This window comes from Engraulis encrasicolus, chromosome 17 (genome assembly GCF_034702125.1).
Source record: "Engraulis encrasicolus isolate BLACKSEA-1 chromosome 17, IST_EnEncr_1.0, whole genome shotgun sequence".
In the NCBI taxonomy this organism is placed as follows: Eukaryota; Metazoa; Chordata; class Actinopteri; order Clupeiformes; family Engraulidae; genus Engraulis; species Engraulis encrasicolus.
This window is the reverse complement of record NC_085873.1, coordinates 1,806,997-1,829,058: the sequence shown is the minus strand read 5'-3', so window position 1 is coordinate 1,829,058 and position 22,062 is coordinate 1,806,997. Positions and strand designations below refer to the sequence as shown.

Below are 22,062 nucleotides of genomic sequence, written 5' to 3'. Positions count from 1 at the left end.
AGATCACTGTCAGTATGAGGTCCAAAAACGCATGTCCTGGGAAAAAGAAGGGAATTGAGCAGAATACAATACAATGCAACACAGGAGATGAAAGGAGAGGAAGAAGAACAGGAGAAAAACTAGAATAGCAAGGGACAAGCTGTCAAAAAGAATTGAGGGGGGGAAAAACGGAAAGAAACAAATCATCCAGCATGCATTTTTGCTTAATAACAGATCTTGGTGTACGTATATATAACTGAAAACCTTCCCTGACAACTGTCCAATGCCAACAAGAACGTTCTAGATAATAGCCTAATGTCAACGTTATTTTCTCGCTCTTTCTCAAGCACATTCAATGATGGTTGAGTATGATGTGCTACATATACACAGTAGATATGCTTCTGATTGATTAACTGAAGACAGTACAAGGTTATGAAGGTGAAGAGCAAATTGTTATCTTTGAAGCCTCCTCCTTGGCCGCCTCTTAATTGCTGTTTTGATTGATTGATGGATTGATTTGAATGATTAATTGATTGATGACAATATAAGGTCACAGGGGTAAAAAGGTTAGCTGTTACCTTGGAGGACTCCTCCTTGGCAACCTCTGCGAACTCGCTGGCATTCTTCTTGACCAGCTCCTTGAGGATCTCCAGGCGGTGCTCTGCTCGCTCCTCGATGATCTCCTTCTCTTTCTGGAGTCGCTCGCTACGGTACGGAGAGACCAGAGAGGTCAAAATGCATGCTACATGCTAAAAGTCACACAAAAACACTACTTTTCGGAAGAGTATAGTTCAATTGAGAAGTCTAGATTTGCTAGTGCCAAATCATTCAGAAGGATTGTGGGATTGTGGGACCGGAAGTCCCATGAGTTTACAAGAACGTCTGTTTGTTTGCATTTACTGCCAGTTAAGCAATACAGGTAATTTCATTTGACAGTAAAAACCACTAATGGAATATATAAATAAATATATATACAGTATATCTAATATATACTAGGGCTGCAACTAACGATTATTTTAATAGTCGACTAATAGATCTAGCCACGATTAGTCACTATGTCAAAAATATTTGCTCTAAAATAAATGAATATCGAATAAAGTGCCTTTAAAAAAAAAAAAGAACTGCTGCCTTTTGCGTACAATAACGCTGAAATGTGAAGAGCGTAATAAGGTGGACAGAATTGATAGATAAGGAAAGTGGAGATGCGCTTACACCATCGCCTCATATTTTTTCTTTTTTTTTCCCAACTAGGTGTCGAGTCCCACATAAAACACAGATGAATGAAAGAGAAGGACAGCACTCTTCAGATTTTCCTTTGTTCATTCATCCCCAGAAAAGTTTCAGGCAAAGCCCTTCTTCAGTATGAAATAACTTTGGGTACAGTCCATTATTCTAATTCCCGTCATTGACCTGTGCTTGTGGCCTTGCGCTTCGCTGATGCCCTCCGTGAAGAAAACGACAAAGTTTCCCTGCTGTAGGCCTAGCCACTAGGGCTGTAACAATACATTAAACTCACGATTCAGTTCGTATCACGATTTATGACCTACAGTTCTATACTCCCCACGATTTCACATTTGCCAACATTTTAAAATAAAATTATGAATAAAAGCTATGATAGTTTATAGGTAGAATAGGTTACACGATGCTACTAATAATTTTAAAAGGTTTAAATATAACAATGAGGATCATTTGAAGCTCGGAAGCACTATAACTTCATATCATGTGGTTTTTTTCTTGACTGATGGGTAACAAAATTTTGAAAGGACGTATCACGATACTGACACCTTGAATCACGATTCAGTATCGTGACTCTGTGTATCGCGATTTCTTGGTTCGATACAATATCGTTACAGCCCTACTAGCCACAACAACTTTTGGTGGACTTTTCCCCCATTCAACACCCCAATTGCAAATGAGAAAATAACCTTTGAACCTTTGAGTGCTTGTGTGAGATCTTGAATTAAACTTCTGTTGGAAATGATGTCTTTCGACATCATCGCAAGACCACAAGCACAAGGGAGGACAGGAGTTCAGATAAAATGGAGAGAACTCTTAGTGTGTAACGTGTGCTCACTTGTAGTCACTCTCCATCTTGGAGAAGAGCTCCATGAACTCCGAGGTGACCTCCTCCCGGATGCGGCACTCCAGAGCCAACTTCTCAGCCTGCTGCTGCGCCAACTTCCTCCGCAGCTCCTTCACCTCCTCATGCCGAGACTGTTACAGAAAAAGATAGTAGAAGATGATGTTAAAAAAAGAAGAAAAGATAAGTTCTCAGGCGGCTGCTGGGCCAACTTCCTCCTCAGCCCCCAGCCTTCCACACCTCTGCACGCCGGGACTAATAAATACATAACAAATAATAAATTATTTAATTAATTAAATATTGAGTCTCATGTCTTGGATGCCGTATTTCATAGCCAGGTTTTCAGCCTGCTGCTGGGCCAAATTCCCTCTTAATTCCTGGCACCTCTGCAGGCTGAGACTAAGAAAATAATAAATGCATATCATAAAATAATTGAGAAAAAAATGTCTTCATGAACTCCAGCTAGCTTCCAATCTAGTCTATACTGGTGAGGAGAGGGGAGAGGAGAGGTGGCTTTTTTAATGTTTGTTATAAACATTTAATCATTGCCCATGACCTTGATTACCACTCCTAGGATGAGAAGGGGAGGGGAGAGGAGAAGACAAGGAAGCTTTAAAAAAAAAAAAAAAAAAGTGGCACTCCAGAGCCAACTTCTCAGCCTACTGCAGAGGTAACTTCCTCCTCAACTCCTGCACCTCTGCACGACGAGACTTCTAAATAAATCACAGCCAAGATGCGTTTAGTCTCGGGGACCTATTCTACTGGTTCCATGAAACAGTGGTTACCACCATCAAAAGGTTTCCGACAAATCAAAAACACAGGGCCACTACACCCTGTCAGAAGAATTAAGGAGTCCAACTGTTAATTGCTGATAAGTGCTGCAATTTAGATTATAGAAGGCAGGACTGAGAAAAATGAATATCCGTCTAGACTAGATCAAGACCACCAGCCTAAGCAGGCAGACAGGCAAAAGACATCAAAATAAAGTGGATAGATGGAAGGCGGTGAGATAAAGAACAGATGAGGTGAATGATGGGGTACGATAAAAAGCCAGAGAGAGAGAGAGAGAGAGAGAGAGAGAGAGAGAGAGAGAGAGAGAGAGAGAGCAAAAATGTGAGACAAAGTTGCAGAGTGTGTGTGCACGAGACCGAGAGAGAAAGCATCAGAGACTGAAAGAGAACGAGAGCCACAGTGTTAGAGACAGAGCGAATGAACTAATGAGAGTTCACACAGGAGAGGGAGACGGACGGACGGACAGACAGACAGACAGACAGACAGACAGACAGAGTGATAAAGGAGGTTGAAAAGATAATGACTCCAATTTAGATTACAATGGAGTTTGAGGCAAGCGCTATTCCATCTGTCAAATCTCTGTGCCAAACTAGGGCACAGTATTTAGGGGTTGTGTTTACCGTATATTAATGGGCCTCAGATACCTTATTCAAAATACCCTCATCCTCATCCCACCAGAAATCCTCATCATTCAAACTATTTAGGGCAGTACCGGTATTTGTATTAAAAGGTACACTGTGCAGGAAATGGTCAAAAAAGCAACAGCAACTATGCTGCTCATTGAAACTGGGCTGCCAATTGCCAAATTTTATCTTTACATGAAAGCTTACTAAGTAACAAACAAATATTTTCTAGTATGGCCCAAGTACAGTCAGCTAAAAACGTCTATTTCTTGAAATTCAAAACGGCGGACCATGGAGAAGATCCCCCTTTTCATGTATGAAGAGTACAATTTTGCCAGTCATTATGAATACTTAGAATTTGATGGTGTGGTGGTATTCATGAAAAAAGGTAACATTAGAGAATGGGTAGCTTGAGTTCTTGAAATAAACAACAAAAAATCTTACACAGTGTCATTGCCATTGAGCAGGCAATGAAAACTCGCATCACTCATCCTGACAATCAAAATCACACGACAGACTATTTGGTGTACAGGGCTCTGCTTACCACAAACACTATGCCAAATACGCCTAGCAATTAAATCAACTGCCTAGTTTCCATCATAACCATAACGACCAGCACCAATACCACAAGGTAGTGGTTTATCCATTACGACAAGAACAGCAGAGCTGACGTGGACTGAATCCTACTGCCAGGAGATCAAAATGGCTTCTACGAAAGAAAATGAACCTGGTTGTTGGATCAGCCTAGCCTCAGTCACCACCACCACCATCATCCCATTTAGTGCACTGCTTATACTCACATCATCCTCCTCTTCCTCGCCAGCCTCCAAGACAGTGCCCTCTGCCATGGTCTCATCAGCGCTCTCCTCCTCCTCCTCTTCGTCTTCTTCCTCCTCCTCGCTGGCCTCGTCCTCCTGCACGTCCTCCAGGGTGGTCTCCCAGGCGATGAGCGTGCTTCTCCTCCTGCCCCACAGGTGGTGGCGGTCGGCCTCGTTGATGATGAACGACACCTCCCGGCCGGACTTCTTGGGCTCGGGCGCTGGGGGCCGTGTGCTGAGGACCACCACCTACGTGGAAAATGGAACGCAATGTTACTGAATGACCGGTTTTCATGCAAGTGCTGAATATAGTGTGCAATGCATATTACACTGCATATGATCTGGTCATGATTAAGCATTTTTAGCAAAACACATCGTTTGTGTTTCGAGTGTCTTTTTGCACGCATGCCTGATAATTGCACGGTACGTGCATTGTTCATACAGTTCACAACTTTAACACTACTATGTTGCTTGTGCTTTTAGTTAAAGGGACAGTTTGGTCAATTTCAACATGCAGTTGTATTGCTCACGCTACCCTTGACTTGTCAGTAACTGGTGATGCCACATTTTTCGGCTCAGCCCTTTCCGAGATATGAGCAATTCTAATGGGGGCAGCGTTTGTTTACATTTTAAAAAAATGAAACATAGGCCAACTCCAAATATTTTCCCAAAAGGTACTGCTGTTTGCTAGTTGTCTGCTGATGTTTTATAACCTTTTGGATGTTTTTGGGAATAAATAAAAATGTTTTTTTGAAATGTAAACAAAGAGCTGCCCCCATTACAATGACCAGGATCTCGGAAACGGCTGAAGAAGAAGAAAAAAAATCTCAGGCACTGACAAGTCCAGGGTAGTGTGAGCATTACAACTGCATGTTGAAATTGACCAAACTGTCCCTTTAAGACAAAGGAAGTCTGAAGGCATGTGAACATCTCACACACACACACACACACACACACACACACACACACCTTCTGTGCGACGGCGGAGAACTTGAGCACGTTCAGGGTCTCGTCGTACATGGAGGCGCACTGATTAATGTTGACGATCATGCAGGCCTTGCCCCGGCCGCAGAAGAAGCCCTGCAGGTAGTGGGTCAGCTTGCTCTCACGGAACGGGATGTGGGCCTGGAACCTGGAGGGGGGTGGTAGTTATAGAAGCCGCGTTCCCACTTTACATAGGAAAAGAATGGGGCAAGATGCTACGCAGCCAACCTCATGAGCGCATTTTTTGAGTGACAACAGTTTCCAACAATCACAGGTTTAAGAGGGACCCCTAGCCTCACAAGCAGACAGGAATGTTTACAAACGGGGAAACCCATGTATTGGAGTTGGGAATTGAAATGCCACTACACATGGGAGTCGGAATTTGAAATCCCAATACATAATAGGAAGTAATACAGTAAAACTAGATGGCAAGACCGAAAAAGATGCAAGCATACTACTGCTTTTTTGTGTGTGTGACCAATTTAGATTTTATTAGATGGAGATTTGTTTTATCTGTTGGTACTCTACACAATAAGTCGATTGTTTTGAATTGATAGGGGTGACTCACTTCAGCTGTGCTGCTTGAGGCGCAGGACAGTGATGCATTTGGTCAGCAGAAATGTGTTCGATTAAAATGGCTATTATTGTGTATTTCATGGTAGGGCTATTCAAATAATTAATTGATTGATTGACTTGACTTGTGGGGGTTAACTCAGTTGGGTTGTGTCTGGTTGGGGCGCAGGGCAGTGAAGCATTTGGTCAGCAGATATGTTTATGTTAAAAGGGCTATTTTTGTATTTCATGGAATCAATCAATCAAGGAATTGATTGATTGACTTGACTTGTGAGGGGTGACTTGACTTGTGGGTGGTGACTCACTTGGGTTGTGTCTGGTTGAGGCGCAGGGCGGTGATGCATTTGCCCAGGGTCAGCAGCGAGGTGTTGATGTTGCCGGCCTCCTTCAGCCGCTCGCCCCTGTTCTGGGTCTTGGCGCACCGCTCAGACCCCGCCAGGTCACACAGAGACAGCCTAGGAGAGTGCAGGTAGACGAAAACAAAACCAGGAATGATCAGTTCAGACCACCGTAACACACACATAAACACAGAACCCCACAGAAATATAGAATACACACGCGCGCACACGCACGCACACGCACGCGCACACGCACGCACGCACGCAGTACAGCGAGACGAAAAACAAAACCAGGACAGATCAGACGACCGCAAAACACACATACACAGAACGTCACAATAATACACAGAAATATAGAATCCTTAGGAAGAAACAAACACACGCAGGCACGCACAGTAACACACGCGCGCACACACACACAAAACAAAAAGCACCACAGACCCTGCCAGGTCACATGAGGACATGTAGCACAGGCAGGGAGATAACAGGCAGACAACGAAAATAGGACAGAACAGACAACAGCAATGCATTCACACACAGACACAATAACCCACAGAAATGTAAAATACTTTGAAAAACCCCAAAACAAAGACACACGCAGATATACACTTCCAACACACACAAATATACACTTTGACCACACACACAGGTATAGACTTTTACACAAGGAGAAAGATAACAACGACCAACAAAGACTTGATCAATAAAACAAAACAAAACAGACTACCGACAGAGACTTTATATCGCATTGCCTAGACAGTAGAAAAAAAAATATCAAAAACACATTACACTGATTGCTGAAGTTTTGTTCTTATTTTATTTCTTGGAGCGAGTTCCAAGAAATAAAATAAGAACAAAAAGAACAGAAGTCAGTATACGGTTAGTGGATACAATCTATTGGGGTGGTTAGAAGATACAATCTATTGGGGCCAACTTTATCTCCTGAAGTTGCTTCAGTTTGAGAGAGAGAGAGAGAGAGAGAGAGAGAGAGAGAGAGAGAGAGAGAGAGAGAGAGAGAGAGAGAGAGAGAGAGAGTGTGACTTACTCGCTGATGGTCAGGACTCTAGGAACCCCCACGTCTTCTACCCTCAGGATGCGGATGGAGAATATGCTATGGCTGCCCCCCAGGGACCCAAAGATTCACACATTAGTGCACAGAATCAAACGATGCACACACACAAACACACGCACGCACGCACACACACTCTTTTTCCAGCCACCGATGGCATGCATGGCCGCACAAGCACACACAAATATCGACGCTCACTTTGTACTTCGCCTAGCTGTTACTTAAAAATGAAGACCACCATTACACAACAGCATTAGATCATCTCAAGAAGCTAGAAAGCAAGAAATAAGTCTTTGCCAAACATTTTGAAAAAAAGTGTTATGAGTAGTTACTAGCTAATAATAAATAACCGTCTACTATCCAAGTTTGATTGCAGGCACCATGCCACAGATCTTTCAGCATTGTTAATGATCAGGCATTAGACTGCATACTACACCAGGCTGGGGCATTAATATGCGTGGGGAGAAAAACAGGTGAAGGTTGCGTCTGCGCCTTTGTCTGAGCATTTTGCTCCGTGAATAATAATTAAAAAAATAATTAATAAAAAAAACAGATAACACAGTTAGGAAACCTGGGTGACTGATGATGGGCTATACTCGAAACATTTGCATGCCAATTCTGTCATCTTTTAAACTTTTTTTTTTCTTTTCGGATTTTGTTAATGCAGTTTTCCTGATTTGCAGTCAGCTGCTGTGCGAGCCTTCTTTTCTTGTTTTCTGGGGAGAAAAACAAGCAGGGCCTGACTGATATAATTCATTAACCATGACACTGACTGCACAATAATTATGCCATGCCACACTAGGCAGGAGTAGATAATGCATGGAGGGAAAAAAAGGTATAAAAATGAATAAAACAAAAATACAAAAGGAAGCGGCACCTTCGGCTGGACAATGTGTTGAGCTTGGTGGAGGAGAAACTCTGGTTCCTGCGGCCGATCTTCAAGACTCTGTAGGCCTCCTCGGCGCTGTTCACCTGAATCCATTTCAGATCTGTCCAAATACAAACACATAACGATAAACAAAAGCAAAAAACAAACTAATAAAATTCCACAAGTCCAGCATTGACATAGTATGAGCAAAAATCCTTTAACAGAACAAAAAGTAATAATCACAGAGTGTGAAGCAGGAGCGTTTTATTTTATTTCTATTGATTGCTTAGCTTTGACAATAGAAACAGTGGCTTCAATGTGTGAAATGAAGGATGGTGTACAAAACCAGGTACCAAGGGTACCAAGGGGAAAAAAAGATTTTTGAAAACAAATTCAAGACATTTCCCCCTCTAAAGGAAAGTGTTAAAAATAACTACAGTAAATAGAAATGAATTGGGCAAAATGCTGGCTGTATTATTGAGCCGTTTACTTAGTCTGTGATGACAGAGTGTAACCATTTTATCAATATAAACACTTACACTGTGCACGTCTGTGTATGTCAGGGCTTTTTCTGAACGGGGAAATAGGGGCACCCTCATACCTCTTTTTTTTTTTTTTTTTAATATATATAACTTTTTTGAGCGCCCCTAGTAAATTCCCCCCTTCACCCCCCCCTGCAACCTGCCATGATGCTCCCTCATGCCAAAAATTCCTAGAAAAAGTCCTATATGTATACCGTAGATGTGTGACCGTGTGCATGTTGTATGGGCCCATTCCTTTATCCAAACTCCCGTCTTCCATTGTGCTTGTGGCCTCCTGATGACGTCGCAAGATGCTATTGACAATGGGAATTTAATTCAATATCTCCCAAAAGTGCAATTCAAAGGACATGCTTTTATTTGCAATTGGGATGTTGAATGAGGAAAAAGTCCCCCAAAAGTTGTTGTGCCTAGGTTGACTGCCGGGAAACTTTGTCTTCACAGAGGCGGGGCGACAGCAAAGCAAATTAACTGACAGGATTTTGGATGATGGAATGGACCCCATGTATACGTACGTCAGGGCTTAACACTGGCACCGGCCTACCGGCCAAATGCTGGTAAAACTTGCCTGTGGCTACTCAATTGTTTGTATTTACATGAAAGAATATTCTAAAGAAAAAAAAAGCTGACAACAAAACTCCGGCTAGCAGAAAGGCTAAATGGCTGGCTAGTGACTCGGGAAAACCACTAGCCACAATGGCCGGTGAGAAATAAAAAAGTTAATGTCAAGCCCTGGCATGTATGTAGAATGTGTGTGTGTGTGTGTGTGTGTGTGTGTGTGTGTGTGTGTGTGTGTGTGTGTGTGTGTGTGTGTGTGTGTGTGTGAGCTCGTCACCGACCTTTGACAAACGTATTGCCCTTGACGTCCTGCGAGAGGCGCAGGGCTGTTCTCCGCGGCGGGCCGCTTGGCAGCACCTCCAGCAGGTCATGAATGGACTCATTGTAGATCTCGCAGAACGACACCCACACAGAGAACTTCATGTTTGGGTCGGCGTCCAAACTCACACACTCCTCCTCCGACTGCATGTCAATGTCACTGGAGGTCGAACCTATTGAGCCAAATGATAAATTAAACAATGTTTTATTTTAGATATAAGAGGGAAAAGGCAAACAGCATAAAGGAACAAAAAATATACAACCCCCACCCCTCCAACATGGACACATTTTCAGTTACAATCATAGTGTGTGTGTGTGTGTATACACACACACACACACACACACACACACACACACACACACACACACACACACACACACACACACACACACACACACACACACACACACACACACACACTTATAATTTTACATGGTTAGAAAATAGCCCTTTTATAACCAAAAAAGATCAGTAACCAATATAAAATGGTGTTGTATTGTTCAGAATCCATCTTTTTCTAATGTAACCTGAGGCTGAATCCGAAATATGTACTACATCAGTCACGAAAGGGTGTAACTAGCACCCTTATGCACGGAATGTGTGAGCTTTATGCTGCAGACAGCGACCACTTACCTTCCAGTAATGTTTTGCATGTCAGGCTTTTCTGAGCGTCAGTCTACAGCGTGGGAGGGATGACAAAAGGAGAGAAGAGAGAAAGTTGAATAAGTGTCCTTATTGTTGAGAGAAAACGTTCAAATAAATAAGAGATTGAGATGGTTGGAGAGAGAGAAAGAGAGAGAGAGAGAGAGAAAGAGAAAGAGAAAGAGAAAGAGAAAGAGAGAGAGAAACTGTGCGTGTGTAAGAAACTGGGAGCAAAATTGAAAGAGATGGATACATACCCGAGACAGTGTGAGTAAGCAGTATCTGAAAAAAAGTTTTGTGTGTGTGTGTGTGTGTGTGTGTGTGTGTGTGTGTGTGTGTGTGTGTGTGTGTGTGTGTGTGTGTGTGTGTGTGTGTGTGTGTGTGTGTGTGTGTCACCTCTTTCAAGCGTTTCAGTAGGCTCCTCTTGCTGGTGGACTCCTCGTCCTGCTGGAGCTTAGTGAGCCGGGTGAAGTCCATGCACCTGTGGGGCTTGATATTGTTCTGGGTGTAGATGCGGCCCTCAATGCTCTGGAAGATCACCCGCAGGGAACGTGGCACTATACCGCCATCCGACTCGGGGCCTGTGGTTGGATGACAATGTTGTTGGATGTCATTGTCAGCATTTAAGATAGAAAAGAGAAAAGAAAGCCCAACTGGGAAAATCCAACTCGCATTGTTATTGTGACACAGCACTCTACACACCATAAAGTCCTGATTGCACACAACGAAATTGCATTTATGCCTCAACTCTAGATAACTTGGACTTAGACAAAGTCTTTGGGTGTGTACAAGTAGACAAGCCCATTTGAAAGAGAAAATGTACACTTGAATATAAATTGTGTTGTGTTTTAATGGGTAACGTGACAAGTAGGCAGTTATTTTCCGTCAGACTCTGTGGGGCTGTGGTTGAATGAGAATGTTGTTGTTGACATCCTCATCAGGTTTTAAGATGAAGTATGCTCAGCTCTAGTGGTGTAGTCTACGTAGAACGCGGGTATACGGAGTATACCCACTTCTAAATTTCAGGGATTTCAGTATACCCACTTAATATTGATTTATCCATTGTTTTGAATAGCACAAATATATACAGTATACCCACTTCAAAAAATGCTCAAATATACAGTATACCCACCATAAAAAAGTACACTACACCACTGCTCAGCTCTAGATAACTAAAACAAAGTCCTCGGATGTGTACAAGCAGGTACCGATAAGCACATTTGGTAGACAAAAGCGCCATTCTTCAATATAAATCTTTTTGGGATTTATTGGGTAGCATGAAAAATAGACATACGATTCAGCTTTAACCATCTTCAGCATCTAGACTAAAATGGTATTTTTATGGCATAAAGACCCAGTGGTTTTCTGTTGTTTTTGTGTGTGAAATTAACAACCACTCAAGAGTCATTATGACCTTTAACTGCATCGTTTTAAATGTAGTCTATGGTTTATTTCAGGTAACATGACAGAACATTTGCAGCCTTGTATTTCAAAGAGGCTTAAGAGCAGATGTCTGAAAGGGTATCATGTCTGACAGGGTTTCTTGTTTCAATGGATGCAATTTGCAATTACAGTACATTGTGGAGCAAGTACTTGGAGGGACACAGCTTGACATCATGAATATAAAAAGGGACTCAATCACAAGTGAAAAGGAAGCACTCTCCAACTCAGAGAACAAAAGACGGCAGGAAAGAAATCCCTGAATAATGACATGGACACATTCTACTGGGCTACTTATCCATAATTCAAGAACTTTTGTCTATCCTGAACAATGAGCTCAGAGTCTCACCCAAAAACGTAAATGTCTTCCCAGCATTGGTCACTCCATATGTGAAGACAAGCGAATTTCCTCCCTCGAGTACATCTTTTACGAGTCCTTTAGCTGCTCCTTCAAACATCTGTCGCTGAGTAGTTTCTGGTCCATACACCTGCACATCAGTCAAACATCACTGATTTAGTCAGGGTATTATAAAAACAGAATTACAAATCATTGTGATCTTACAAAACATTGTGCACAATTGAGAAAAGGGTTACATTACATAGTTGGGGATAAGAGGCTGTATTTGTTTACAATGCAATAATTTAGATGTGTTGAAGACATTGTACATCACTATTGTCACTCACCTGAGAGAAACGGAACTTTTGGCCCGTCTGGACAGGCTTCTCGCTGAGTCGGCCCGGCAGAGAGATTCTGGGCGCCTTGAACACCACTGTATCCGGACCCTGCACTTCTACACATCCCTGACATTGCCAAAAACAGAAGGGAAAGAGAGAATATAGCCGTGAATTGGAAAACCAGTTCAGAGTTCACTGGTTATAACCAAGTAGTGACTGTTATTTCTACATCACGCTGTCAAACAGAGTTGTTGCGACAGCTGTAAACATACACAAGTTTACCTGCGATTCACCAGCTTCCTGTTCAGAGTTGGTGAATGGTCTTACTCGTAGATACACCTGCAAATGTTCTTTGTCTGATAGGGAGTCCTAAAGAAAATATTACAAACGTTAGCCAGTGCCAATCTGCGCGTGCACATGTTATTGCATGCTAATCACCGCTTTGAGCACCGTGCAACACAGGCACTGAGCACGGGGACAGTTCCCCTACCTGAGATAGTGATGAAATGTCGGAAAAGTCATCAGACAAGTTTCTCTTCAGATCTTCTACGGTTATAGCTGTCGCCCGTTCGGGTTTCCCATTTAAACACGATTCCATCATTTTGCTAGCTATGGAAGGAAGCAAAACATGACATTAGCTTGCGCGACAACAGGCCACGACATGTCATTTTCCTTCCCATTATCGGAAAGCATCAATGGACACGAATAAGTCATAGTCTTTCTATGCACAACCTGTAGTTATTTATTCGTTTTACATCGCCATTCAAGTTATGTGGTTAGATCAAGCGAATTACGGCATGATCAATGTAAATGTGTAAAGTCGTGGTACTGGTTACAAAGAACCACATATCTTATCGTCTGCGCTGAGGTGAGGTTGTAAACGTTATAAAAGTGTCTATGTTGCTGACTTGGGCTTAAAAAAATTCTCATGCAATACATATAAAGTCATAAAACAGACCTTTTTACAATCGTTTCCCTGCCGTATGAACTTTGTGTAAAATTGTATCCATCGAATCACTTTGCGTACACTAAAACACTGTACTCCTCGCGTTTTGATTATCCACACCGCCGTTTTGTATTTAAACTCAACCAATCAGAAGGACCATAACCGTCGCAAAGGCTTCTGGGAGCGGAAGTCGGAATCTCATTCAAGAAAACTACATTCCCCATAGCTCCCGTTGACGTCTCACGTTGGAGTGGAGCTACACATGGTTTGCAACATGGCAATGTTCATGGATTTGAACATCAACTTTACCAAAGACAAGAAAACACTTCAAAACATGATTGAAACGGCTGCTCATCGTAAGTATCTCTATACATACTTCAAATAGAATAGAGCGTTCTAGCTCCAAATAGGACATCGTGTGTGAGTTGAATTCTTAGGTAGTTTTCCAGCAGCTAGTATCCTCGGCTCATAAGATCATAACACAATCTGTGCTGGTGTTGACTACGGTATTTAATAGCACTTTGTATGTATTCATATACTGCAGATTAATGCAGATTCCCCATAAATGCGTTATGCTCTGAAGCATGTATCCAATATTGAAAGTAGGCTAGCGCCATTTTTTTTTTTTTTTTTTTTTTTTTTTTTTTGGCTCTTTTATGTGTACTGAACACTTTTATCTTGACTTTTTGTGTATATGTATGCAACATGATGCCCTACAAGAACCTTGTGTGTGTGTGTGTGTGTGTGTGTGTGTGTGTGTGTGTGTGTGTGTGTGTGTGTGTGTGTGTGTGTGTGTGTGTGTGTGTGTGTGTGTGTGTGCAGAGGGGGGGTTAGATAGAGAGAGAGAGAGGATATGTGTGTGTGTGTGAGAGAGGGGGAGAGGGAAGGAGGGAGGGAGGGAGAGAGAGTGTGTGAGGCGATATACTTTTACTGTAATGTGCATTTATGTGTATAAGTTCTTTGTGTACGTTTGGATTTGTGTATTTATGTAAGCTGACAGACACCTTAATTTCCTTCGGGATCAATAAAAGTACTCTACTCTACTCTACTACTCTAAAACTCATCCACCTTCTCAAAATATTATGATATGAAATGTATTGGGTTTTTTCCCTAGTTGGATATTCTACAGTGGCTATCAATTACACTTTGGAGAGTCAACAGAAGAAACCGGTAAGATCATGCTAAACTTTCTGCATCATGCAGCACCGTGCAATAGCAGATACTCTCTTTTTTGCTGGCATTTGCTTCTTCTGCCAGCGGACTGACTGTACAATGCACACAAAAACAAATTGTTCTTGCTCTCTGTTTAGGCTACGCATGTCGTTATAACTTAGTAGTAACACCAGCAATTAACATAGTATAGTATTAACCTTGCCAATTTTAAGATCTATTTCATTCTGTTCTATTCTATCATGTACCTCCACTCTGATATCTACTGTAGGAGATCCCAAAACCATCCAGCATTTCTGATCTTTTCGACAAACTGCCTATCATTCAGGTAACTATGGGCATTTTTCATATTACCAAGCGCACGAATACCGTAAGCGATGGTAATGATTTATTGAGTGAACCAATACAATTCTGAATACTCAATTATTAAAATGAATTTGTTTTATTGTTTTAGGGGAGATCCAGACCTATCAAGGTGTTAAGTCGTCTCACTGTGGTAGCAACAGACCCAAGCCATTTTGTAAGTGTGTGAAAGAGAAGTGTTTTAATTTTGATTCCTCTCGTTAGTCCCATTTTACGTGCATGCATTGGACCTTGATTGCATATGTGTATAGTGACAATATTATACATTGTATTTCAGTCAAGTCAGCAAAGCAAAGTTGCTTTGTTACAATAGGTAATGCAGCGCTCTTGACCCCTTTGACAAGTTCCCCTTTCTATGTGTTTGTTTATAGAGACCAACGCCAGAATACAAATGGTTCGACTTGGTGGCAGTTCACCCCAAGACTGAGAAGATATTCCATGTGAGGATTTGTTAACAAATTATTATTAATATATTATTTACAGATGCCTCCTGGTCAAACATGCCCTGGTTCTTTCACTTAGCAATTCAAACAGAACTTTTAAGTTGACTAGCTTGGACCAATCGGGTCCTCTTGCGCAGGTCACGTCACTCCATTGATGAAGATTACCACGTCATCTAGACCTGATTGGTTCAAGGTTGTCAACCAAACTTTAAAAAAAGTTTGCCTGAAGAAACTCGGATGACCAAAACACCTCAATGACAATCTCACAGGGATAACATCCTATGCACCTGTCCAACTACTGTGTGCAAAGCATCAGCTGGAACTCTTTCACTTCACCCCCGTCTCTCACTGCATTTCTTCTTTTCCTTGTGTGTTCTCCAGGCTGCCTGCATGTCCTTTGAGGTTGACATAATTTGTGTGACGGTGTGTGAAAAGCAGCCGTTCCACTTCAAAAGGGCGCCCGTTAATGGTGTAAGTATAAATCTGTCAGTCCTGTGTATGTCCATGTCTTTGTATGGGACAGAGAGAAACACAATTTCGGTTTTCTTGTATGACCTGTGCACATAAAGAAACTGACACTAAACGTGACTTGACTAATAGTGGTGACCTCTCAATCATAGTTCAAATTGGGCGCTTTTGCAGGCCTCTTGAATATTACCCCAGTGAATTTGTCATTCAAGTGGAAGAACGATGCTGCACACTGTCCATTCCAAGGTCATCCAGATGACCAAAACATTGCATTAAACTTTCTTGGTGGCAGAATGAACAGTGTGACGGATCTTTCTTACAATTGACATGTCAGTCATAACCATCTTACATGATTTATCAGCAACTTTTTAAATGCTTTCCCATTCACTTTGCATGCATTAGTTACCGAGGGGAACATTTCAGTAGTGCTTTTTCTGCATCTGGTGTGCAGTGATGCAAAGTGCCAAGTGAAAAGTTTGGACAGGCTTTTTTTCCATGCAATAGGCCTAGTTGTTTTATTTAACCTTTTTCATTTGTACTTTATAAATGAATACTGACAACCACCAGCTGTGTCCTGACTGAAGTGTAGTGGAGTGTGGTGTGGGAGAGGAGCAACTCCACTGTGGGATCTTTCACGATTTTGGATGTCCTCCAAACGCATTGATGTACAGCATTGTACATCTGTACTGACGTTTGAAAAAGTACAGGAAACAGTGCAATAGAAATCTTTGACTTTAAGTGTCTTTGCAGATCTTAGTGTGTCTCATTAGGGTTCTAGGCATGATTTACCACCTCCTCAAGGTTAACCTAACCTGGTTTACTACTGGAATACCTTTTGTCTTGGCAGATCTAAGTTTGTCTCATTATTATTATTATTATAGGTTGTGTCCTTGGGGATTAAGCTTAGACAAACACTTTATTGCTACTATAAATTGTAGTGATGTTCCATTTAGAGCAGCCAACAACAAAGTTGCAGTAAATAAAAGTAATGTAATTAGAAGCTCTGAATGCCAAGCACTATACAAATATGAATATAAACGAAAACGAAAACGAAAACTGCCCTGCCGTTCGATTCCCGGCCCGGGTCCTTTGCCGACCCCTTCCCGTCTCTCTCCCAATATGTTTCCTGTCCACCTCTCACACTGTCCTATCAAATAAAGTCGAAAAAGACCACAAAAAAAAATCTTTAAAAAAAGAATATAAACAAAAAGTAAAGATAAGACTATTGCACACTGCTCGAATTGTGTAGTGTACGTATAAGCCCACAGGTGCCGTAGAGGTATTTTATGAGGCATTTGTGTGTGTGTGTGTGTTGTTTTTGACTGGCATGTTACTGTGTTGCTAGGCGATAGACAGAGGAGTGTTCTTTGAGATCATCTACACGCCGGCCATTAGAGACTCCACCATGAGGAGGTACAGCATCGGCAACTCACTCAGTCTTATGGAGACATGCAAAGGAAAGGTACGTTTACACACACACACACACATACACACACACACACATTGTGGGGGTGCCGCCTTACTTTATGTTCATGTCCACAGTTACAAGTACATGCCCACGGGGACCCCGGTTCGAGTCCGGCCGGGGTCATTTCCCGATCCCACACCGTCTCTCTGTCCCACTCGCTTCCTGTCACCATCTCAGACTCTCCTATCAAATAAAGGCATAAAAGCCCCTAAAAAAATGTTTTTTTTTGTTTTTTTTTTTAAAGTACATGTACAAAAGGATGTGAAGGCAAAAGTTTCCTAGAGGTACTGTAATTGTAATACCATTACAGTGGCATTTAACAGACATAAGCAGACATATGACAATGACATTAATGAAGCAGTTTGGCACTTCATTGTGACTAGTCAGTCAGCTTGCATGCACACTCGTATGCACGCACGCACGCGCGCACACACACACTACACACAGACATTAGAATGAGTCGTGATGAAGCAAATTATGTGAATGTAACCTTGGTGTTTCCGGTCTTTTGAACAGGGTGTCATCCTGTCAAGCGGTGCAGAAAAGGTAAGAGAGAGCTGTATTCTCCAAGAGCGTATGCACTGCAGCACCTCCTTCTTATAGAGTCAGATGCATTAGACTGTCTGTCTGGTCTTTCCTATTTTGATATTCAAAGAATGACAGACTCATTGGAATGGAGTAGAGAGAAATGTCCAAAGTGAAATTGGATGACAGAAACCCCACAGTTTTGGATCAGAGAAACCCATCAGTCATCAGTATTAGGAGGCAGAAACTAAATTGCAATTTGAAGATTAGTTCTCTGAAGTGTCTGAAGTTTGCATTGCTATTGATCCTGAACATTTTTCCCCCGCCACATAGCCTCTGGAATTGCGAGGACCGTACGACATTGCCAATTTGTATCCTTTTCTGACTGTGCATTATTGCAGCATTCATTTTTTGTTATGTATGATGTGCAACGAGTTCTAATTGCTTGTGCGTGTTTTATTTGTGTGTGCATCTGTGTGTGGAAGTGAAAATCCACTCTCATCATGACAGCACACAGAGCACACAATGCAAGTCAATGTACAGGTGCAAGGGGGTAGCCGAGTGGTTCCCAAACTGGGGGCCGGGACCGCTAGGGAGTCGCGGAGATTCTGCAGGACAGAAGGGGGTGTTTAAACACTGTAACACCTTTTTTAAAATATGTATTATTTGTATACTCAAATCTGCGTCTCTGTGTACAACCAGTGTCCAGGTGCTGGTGATGCAAGGAAAATGGGGGGTTAATCACCGCACAATGGTCTTCTTTGCTGAAAGTTTATTAGGAGCGTAATAAACATTCAGCAAAGAAGACCATTGTGCGATGAGTTACCCTTCTTTTCGTTGGACAACCTTGAATATGCTTTCATCATATAACCATTCCATGAACTGTTTAGTAGGCCAACATGCGGCCTGGGGGAACCATACAGGCAACAGGAACCATCCCCCAGATACAGTACCACAGGCATGGATGGAGGAGGATTGGATAGGGTGCCAGTTATTCACTCCCCCCACCTGGCTGTGTCAGGAATTGAACTAGTCCCAAACCCCAAGTCCCTAACCGCTTACCCATGACTGTCCCCCCTGTGTATTTTTTCCATATGTGTCACAGCTCAACACTTGGTTAGCCATGATGAGAATTACCCTGCTCTTTAAGCATGACCAGAAGTCACACATCTGCTGTCCAGGAAGGTATTGCAGTAGTAAAGCAGGTTACGTTAACCTTGAGGTAGTGGTAAAGCATCTAACAGAAGAGTCTGGAGCCCTCTTTAAAAAAGTAAAAAATAAAATGAAAAATAAAATGCCACAGTCCTACCTATTAGCAGGTGTACCAACTGTGTTAACTAAGCCAGGTTTATCACTTAACCATGTTCTTGGAATGCCCCCCAGGATTACTGTTGTTGTTGCTGTTGTTGTTGTTGTTGTTGTTGTTACCTTAACCTAGTGTTTACAGAGGGATCGTGTTTGGCCTGTCTGAAGGAGATGCCAAAGCAGCCGTCTCCACAAACTGTCGCTCTGTGGTACTCAGCGGAGGTGAGTACAGTCAAATGAAGTACCATGAAGTACCATGTTTTTATTTGATCATGAGATTACTACATTACGTCCAATTTCAACACACTATAAACAGGACATAATGAGATGCTGAAGGAGGTTTCCAGACATATGCATTAACCCATTTTAGCCTAAGCCCTTTTTGGGAAAAGATGACCTCTGCTTATTAAAACCTAAATATCTCATCTTCTGAAGCACACAAAAATATGAAACAAGTTGCATTTAAAAGCTAGGACCCTCATTTAGCATTTTGAATGTGTTCATTCAGCTCTTACATGCCCACATTTTAAATAAAAAACTGAAATCTCAAGAGCCTGAATGCAGCATGTATGTCGCTCCAGGCTAAAATGGGTTAAGATGTGAATCAATACTATACTCTGCTCTGGAATAGTGTGCAATACATTTTAAGTGTTGAATTCAACTTTCTAAATGTTGAACCTCCAGCGAAGAAATAACACTAATGACTTTTAAATGACAATTCTTTTGTCTGTGTGTGTGTGTGCGTGTGCGCGCGTGCGTGTGTGTGTGTCCAGAGACGAGGACGACTGCTTTCGGCATCGTACACACCATCAAGAAGCCCCAGCCTGCTGCCCCGCAGCCTGCGGTTCACACATTCCCGTCAGATAAGGAAGAGGCTGGAGAGGCAGATGACCCAGCTTCCAAGAGAGCTAAGATGGAGCAGTAGTTACAAACAGAGAGACTAGATAATACTCCTAGAATCTCTGTTACAAACACCCACACCTCCTGAGCTTTTCTGCATTTTCCTTTCTATTGGTTGCAAGTCATATTATAGTTTTCTTCAGTCTTTGGACTCGCAAGCATGAGCCTCAACATCATGGTTTAGAAAGGTTTTTTACTTCTGTTTTTTTTAATGTAATAAGAAGTTATTCTTTCATTCATTCATGATCAGGATATTGAATGATGAAAGCCCCCAACAAGTTGCTCTGCACTGCTTGACAGCGGGGGACACCCTTATTGTTTCCTTCATGGAGGAGGGGTGACACTAAGCCAAAGGACAGAGGCCGCAGGAAAGGACGGGAGGAAGTAGGATGACTTGTAGCCATTAGGTCAGTCCCTCAACACTGACAGTGGGGATAATGTGTATAATAAATAAATATGTTTGTTTTTCATTTTCTTAACACTGAAGAAAAAAAAGTGTACCATTCATTAACATGTTAAGTTGTTTCAGTCAGCTTGCTAGATATTTCTTTACATCTTTGTACAATATGAGAAAAGAGCAGGAAAATGCAAGCAAAGTAAAATGTCAGAAAGTGGATTCATTCATGTATCTTTTTATTGAGTTTGCAAAATTTACAAAATAAATTGAGTATTACACATAAAAAATACTTGCCACACATTATTTCTACGCAACATCCTCTTTCAGTCTTCTCACATAATGCCTAAATGCATATCTAAATTCTGCCCTATCTTATGCTACAACACTGTTTATACATTATTTCTTAACAATTTTACACATGCTGAAACCTTCCCATTCACACAACCTTCAACCTCATCACTAAAACAGTCCTTTAGTTAAAGAACCAACTTGCCAATCTTTCTTAACCTTAATACCTCAGATCATGAACCCCTACTTGTCCCACTGCTCTCTCATCCTCATCATGGCTTCATGGAAATTAAAATCAATATTACATTTCACTTGGCTGACACTTATATCCAAAGCGACTTGCAGTTATTTTACAGGTTATTGGTTACAGTCCCTGGAGCAATGAAGGTTGAGTGTTTTGCTGAAGGGCACTTCAGCAATGGATGAAGGTGTTGTGAGGGCTAGGGTGGGATTCAAACTTGCAACCCTCTGATCTTAAGGCCACCTCCCTAACCATTAGGCCACGGCTGTCCCATAAAGCAATATTAAGTGATTTTCATCTTTCGTAGCCCTACTGGTTGGAAGAGCTATCGTCTCCCATTCGAACGATAGGGCCATGGTGCACTCCTTTTAACTTCAAGTGCAGTTAGAACCCATCGGCAAAGCTGATGTAGAAGTGCCTCTGACCGTATTAATAATTGGTGAAACACTGCAATGATTGTAGAGACTGATTCATTTAACGTTGACAATACCACCAAATCCTATTTCATGTTAATAAAGCAGCAAAGTATGAATGACCGCAAGGCCATGACACGACTCAACATGCTAATGGTTTGAACCAACTGCACACAAGATAATTTCCCTTGCACATTCATTTTTTTCTGGTTTTCACACAAAAATGTACATCACACTTGTACTGTATCTTCCAGCTGATGGGTGCATTTGGCGGTCGTGGAATCCTGGGGTCACTTCTTGGCAGAGTTGTTTTTTGTCTGTTTTTGCATCTTGCTCAGAATTTCTTTGGCTCCATCCTGCCATTCCAGCACATTATCCATTGGTGACTTTCCCTCCTAAAATGATGGAACAACACAGAATTGAAATGCTTTTATTTGCAAGACATTAACAGTGTGAAACAGTTGTGTTTTGTGATGCCTACAAAAGCAATGAAAAGCCTTATGCCAGTGGCTGGCTCTGTGCGATTATCTCCACTAGATGTCACTGTTGTCAAAATCACTGATGTTGAGAGAGGCAATGGAGACCCGCTGTGAATATTTTCCACTGGACAGATATACAGATCACATAGTCTAAGTATGTTTCTGATAACCAATGGAAAATGAATTAAGCATTTTCTCAAATGCTTGCAAAGCATCTTCTTGTAATACAGTGTAGATAAGGTATGATCTTTAGTGTGTGTAAGTGCATTTTAGTGTGAGTAGTGCAGCATCTTTAAGTATGTATTTTATACATACGCAGTTTTTGATCTTCATGTCAGCGCCATGACGGAACAGCAACT

The 22,062-nt window shown here is 41.8% G+C and overlaps 3 protein-coding genes across 4 annotated transcripts in view; 1 reads left to right on the top strand and 2 right to left on the bottom strand.

Annotated features, from left to right (window-relative positions):
* kif20bb (kinesin family member 20Bb) overlaps positions 1–13,353 on the bottom strand; it is a 62,554-nt gene extending 49,201 nt beyond the window's left edge. The window contains exons 1-15 of the mRNA XM_063221536.1: positions 13,256–13,353; positions 12,788–12,906; positions 12,580–12,666; positions 12,307–12,423; positions 11,972–12,110; positions 10,579–10,763; positions 10,174–10,216; positions 9,503–9,712; positions 8,134–8,245; positions 7,233–7,304; positions 6,155–6,304; positions 5,262–5,424; positions 4,275–4,541; positions 2,054–2,193; positions 558–684 (exon numbers count right to left, since the gene is read on the bottom strand). Of these exons, the coding sequence (XP_063077606.1) occupies positions 558–684; positions 2,054–2,193; positions 4,275–4,541; positions 5,262–5,424; positions 6,155–6,304; positions 7,233–7,304; positions 8,134–8,245; positions 9,503–9,712; positions 10,174–10,216; positions 10,579–10,763; positions 11,972–12,110; positions 12,307–12,423; positions 12,580–12,666; positions 12,788–12,898 (1,923 nt within the window). The 5' untranslated portion in view covers positions 12,899–12,906; positions 13,256–13,353. The remainder of the gene's footprint in view (positions 1–557; positions 685–2,053; positions 2,194–4,274; positions 4,542–5,261; positions 5,425–6,154; positions 6,305–7,232; positions 7,305–8,133; positions 8,246–9,502; positions 9,713–10,173; positions 10,217–10,578; positions 10,764–11,971; positions 12,111–12,306; positions 12,424–12,579; positions 12,667–12,787; positions 12,907–13,255) is intronic.
* Positions 13,354–13,479: 126 nt separating this feature from the next.
* rpp30 (ribonuclease P/MRP 30 subunit) lies at positions 13,480–20,505 on the top strand. Its single transcript, XM_063221535.1, has 11 exons — positions 13,480–13,599; positions 14,358–14,413; positions 14,685–14,741; positions 14,868–14,933; positions 15,148–15,216; positions 15,601–15,690; positions 17,033–17,149; positions 17,672–17,701; positions 18,014–18,051; positions 19,128–19,207; positions 19,759–20,505. Exons 1-11 carry the CDS (start codon positions 13,506–13,508, stop codon positions 19,908–19,910), a joined length of 849 nt encoding a protein of 282 aa, XP_063077605.1. The 5' UTR covers positions 13,480–13,505; the 3' UTR covers positions 19,911–20,505.
* The window catches only part of LOC134467680 (ankyrin repeat domain-containing protein 1-like), an 11,709-nt gene continuing 9,755 nt past the window's right edge, over positions 20,109–22,062 (bottom strand). For both annotated transcript variants that reach the window (XM_063221534.1, XM_063221533.1), the window contains exons 8-9: positions 22,019–22,062; positions 20,109–21,619 (exon numbers count right to left, since the gene is read on the bottom strand). The exon at positions 22,019–22,062 is cut by the window's right edge and continues 55 nt beyond it. In XM_063221534.1, the coding sequence (XP_063077604.1) occupies positions 21,515–21,619; positions 22,019–22,062 (149 nt within the window). In that variant the 3' untranslated portion in view covers positions 20,109–21,514. The remainder of the gene's footprint in view (positions 21,620–22,018) is intronic.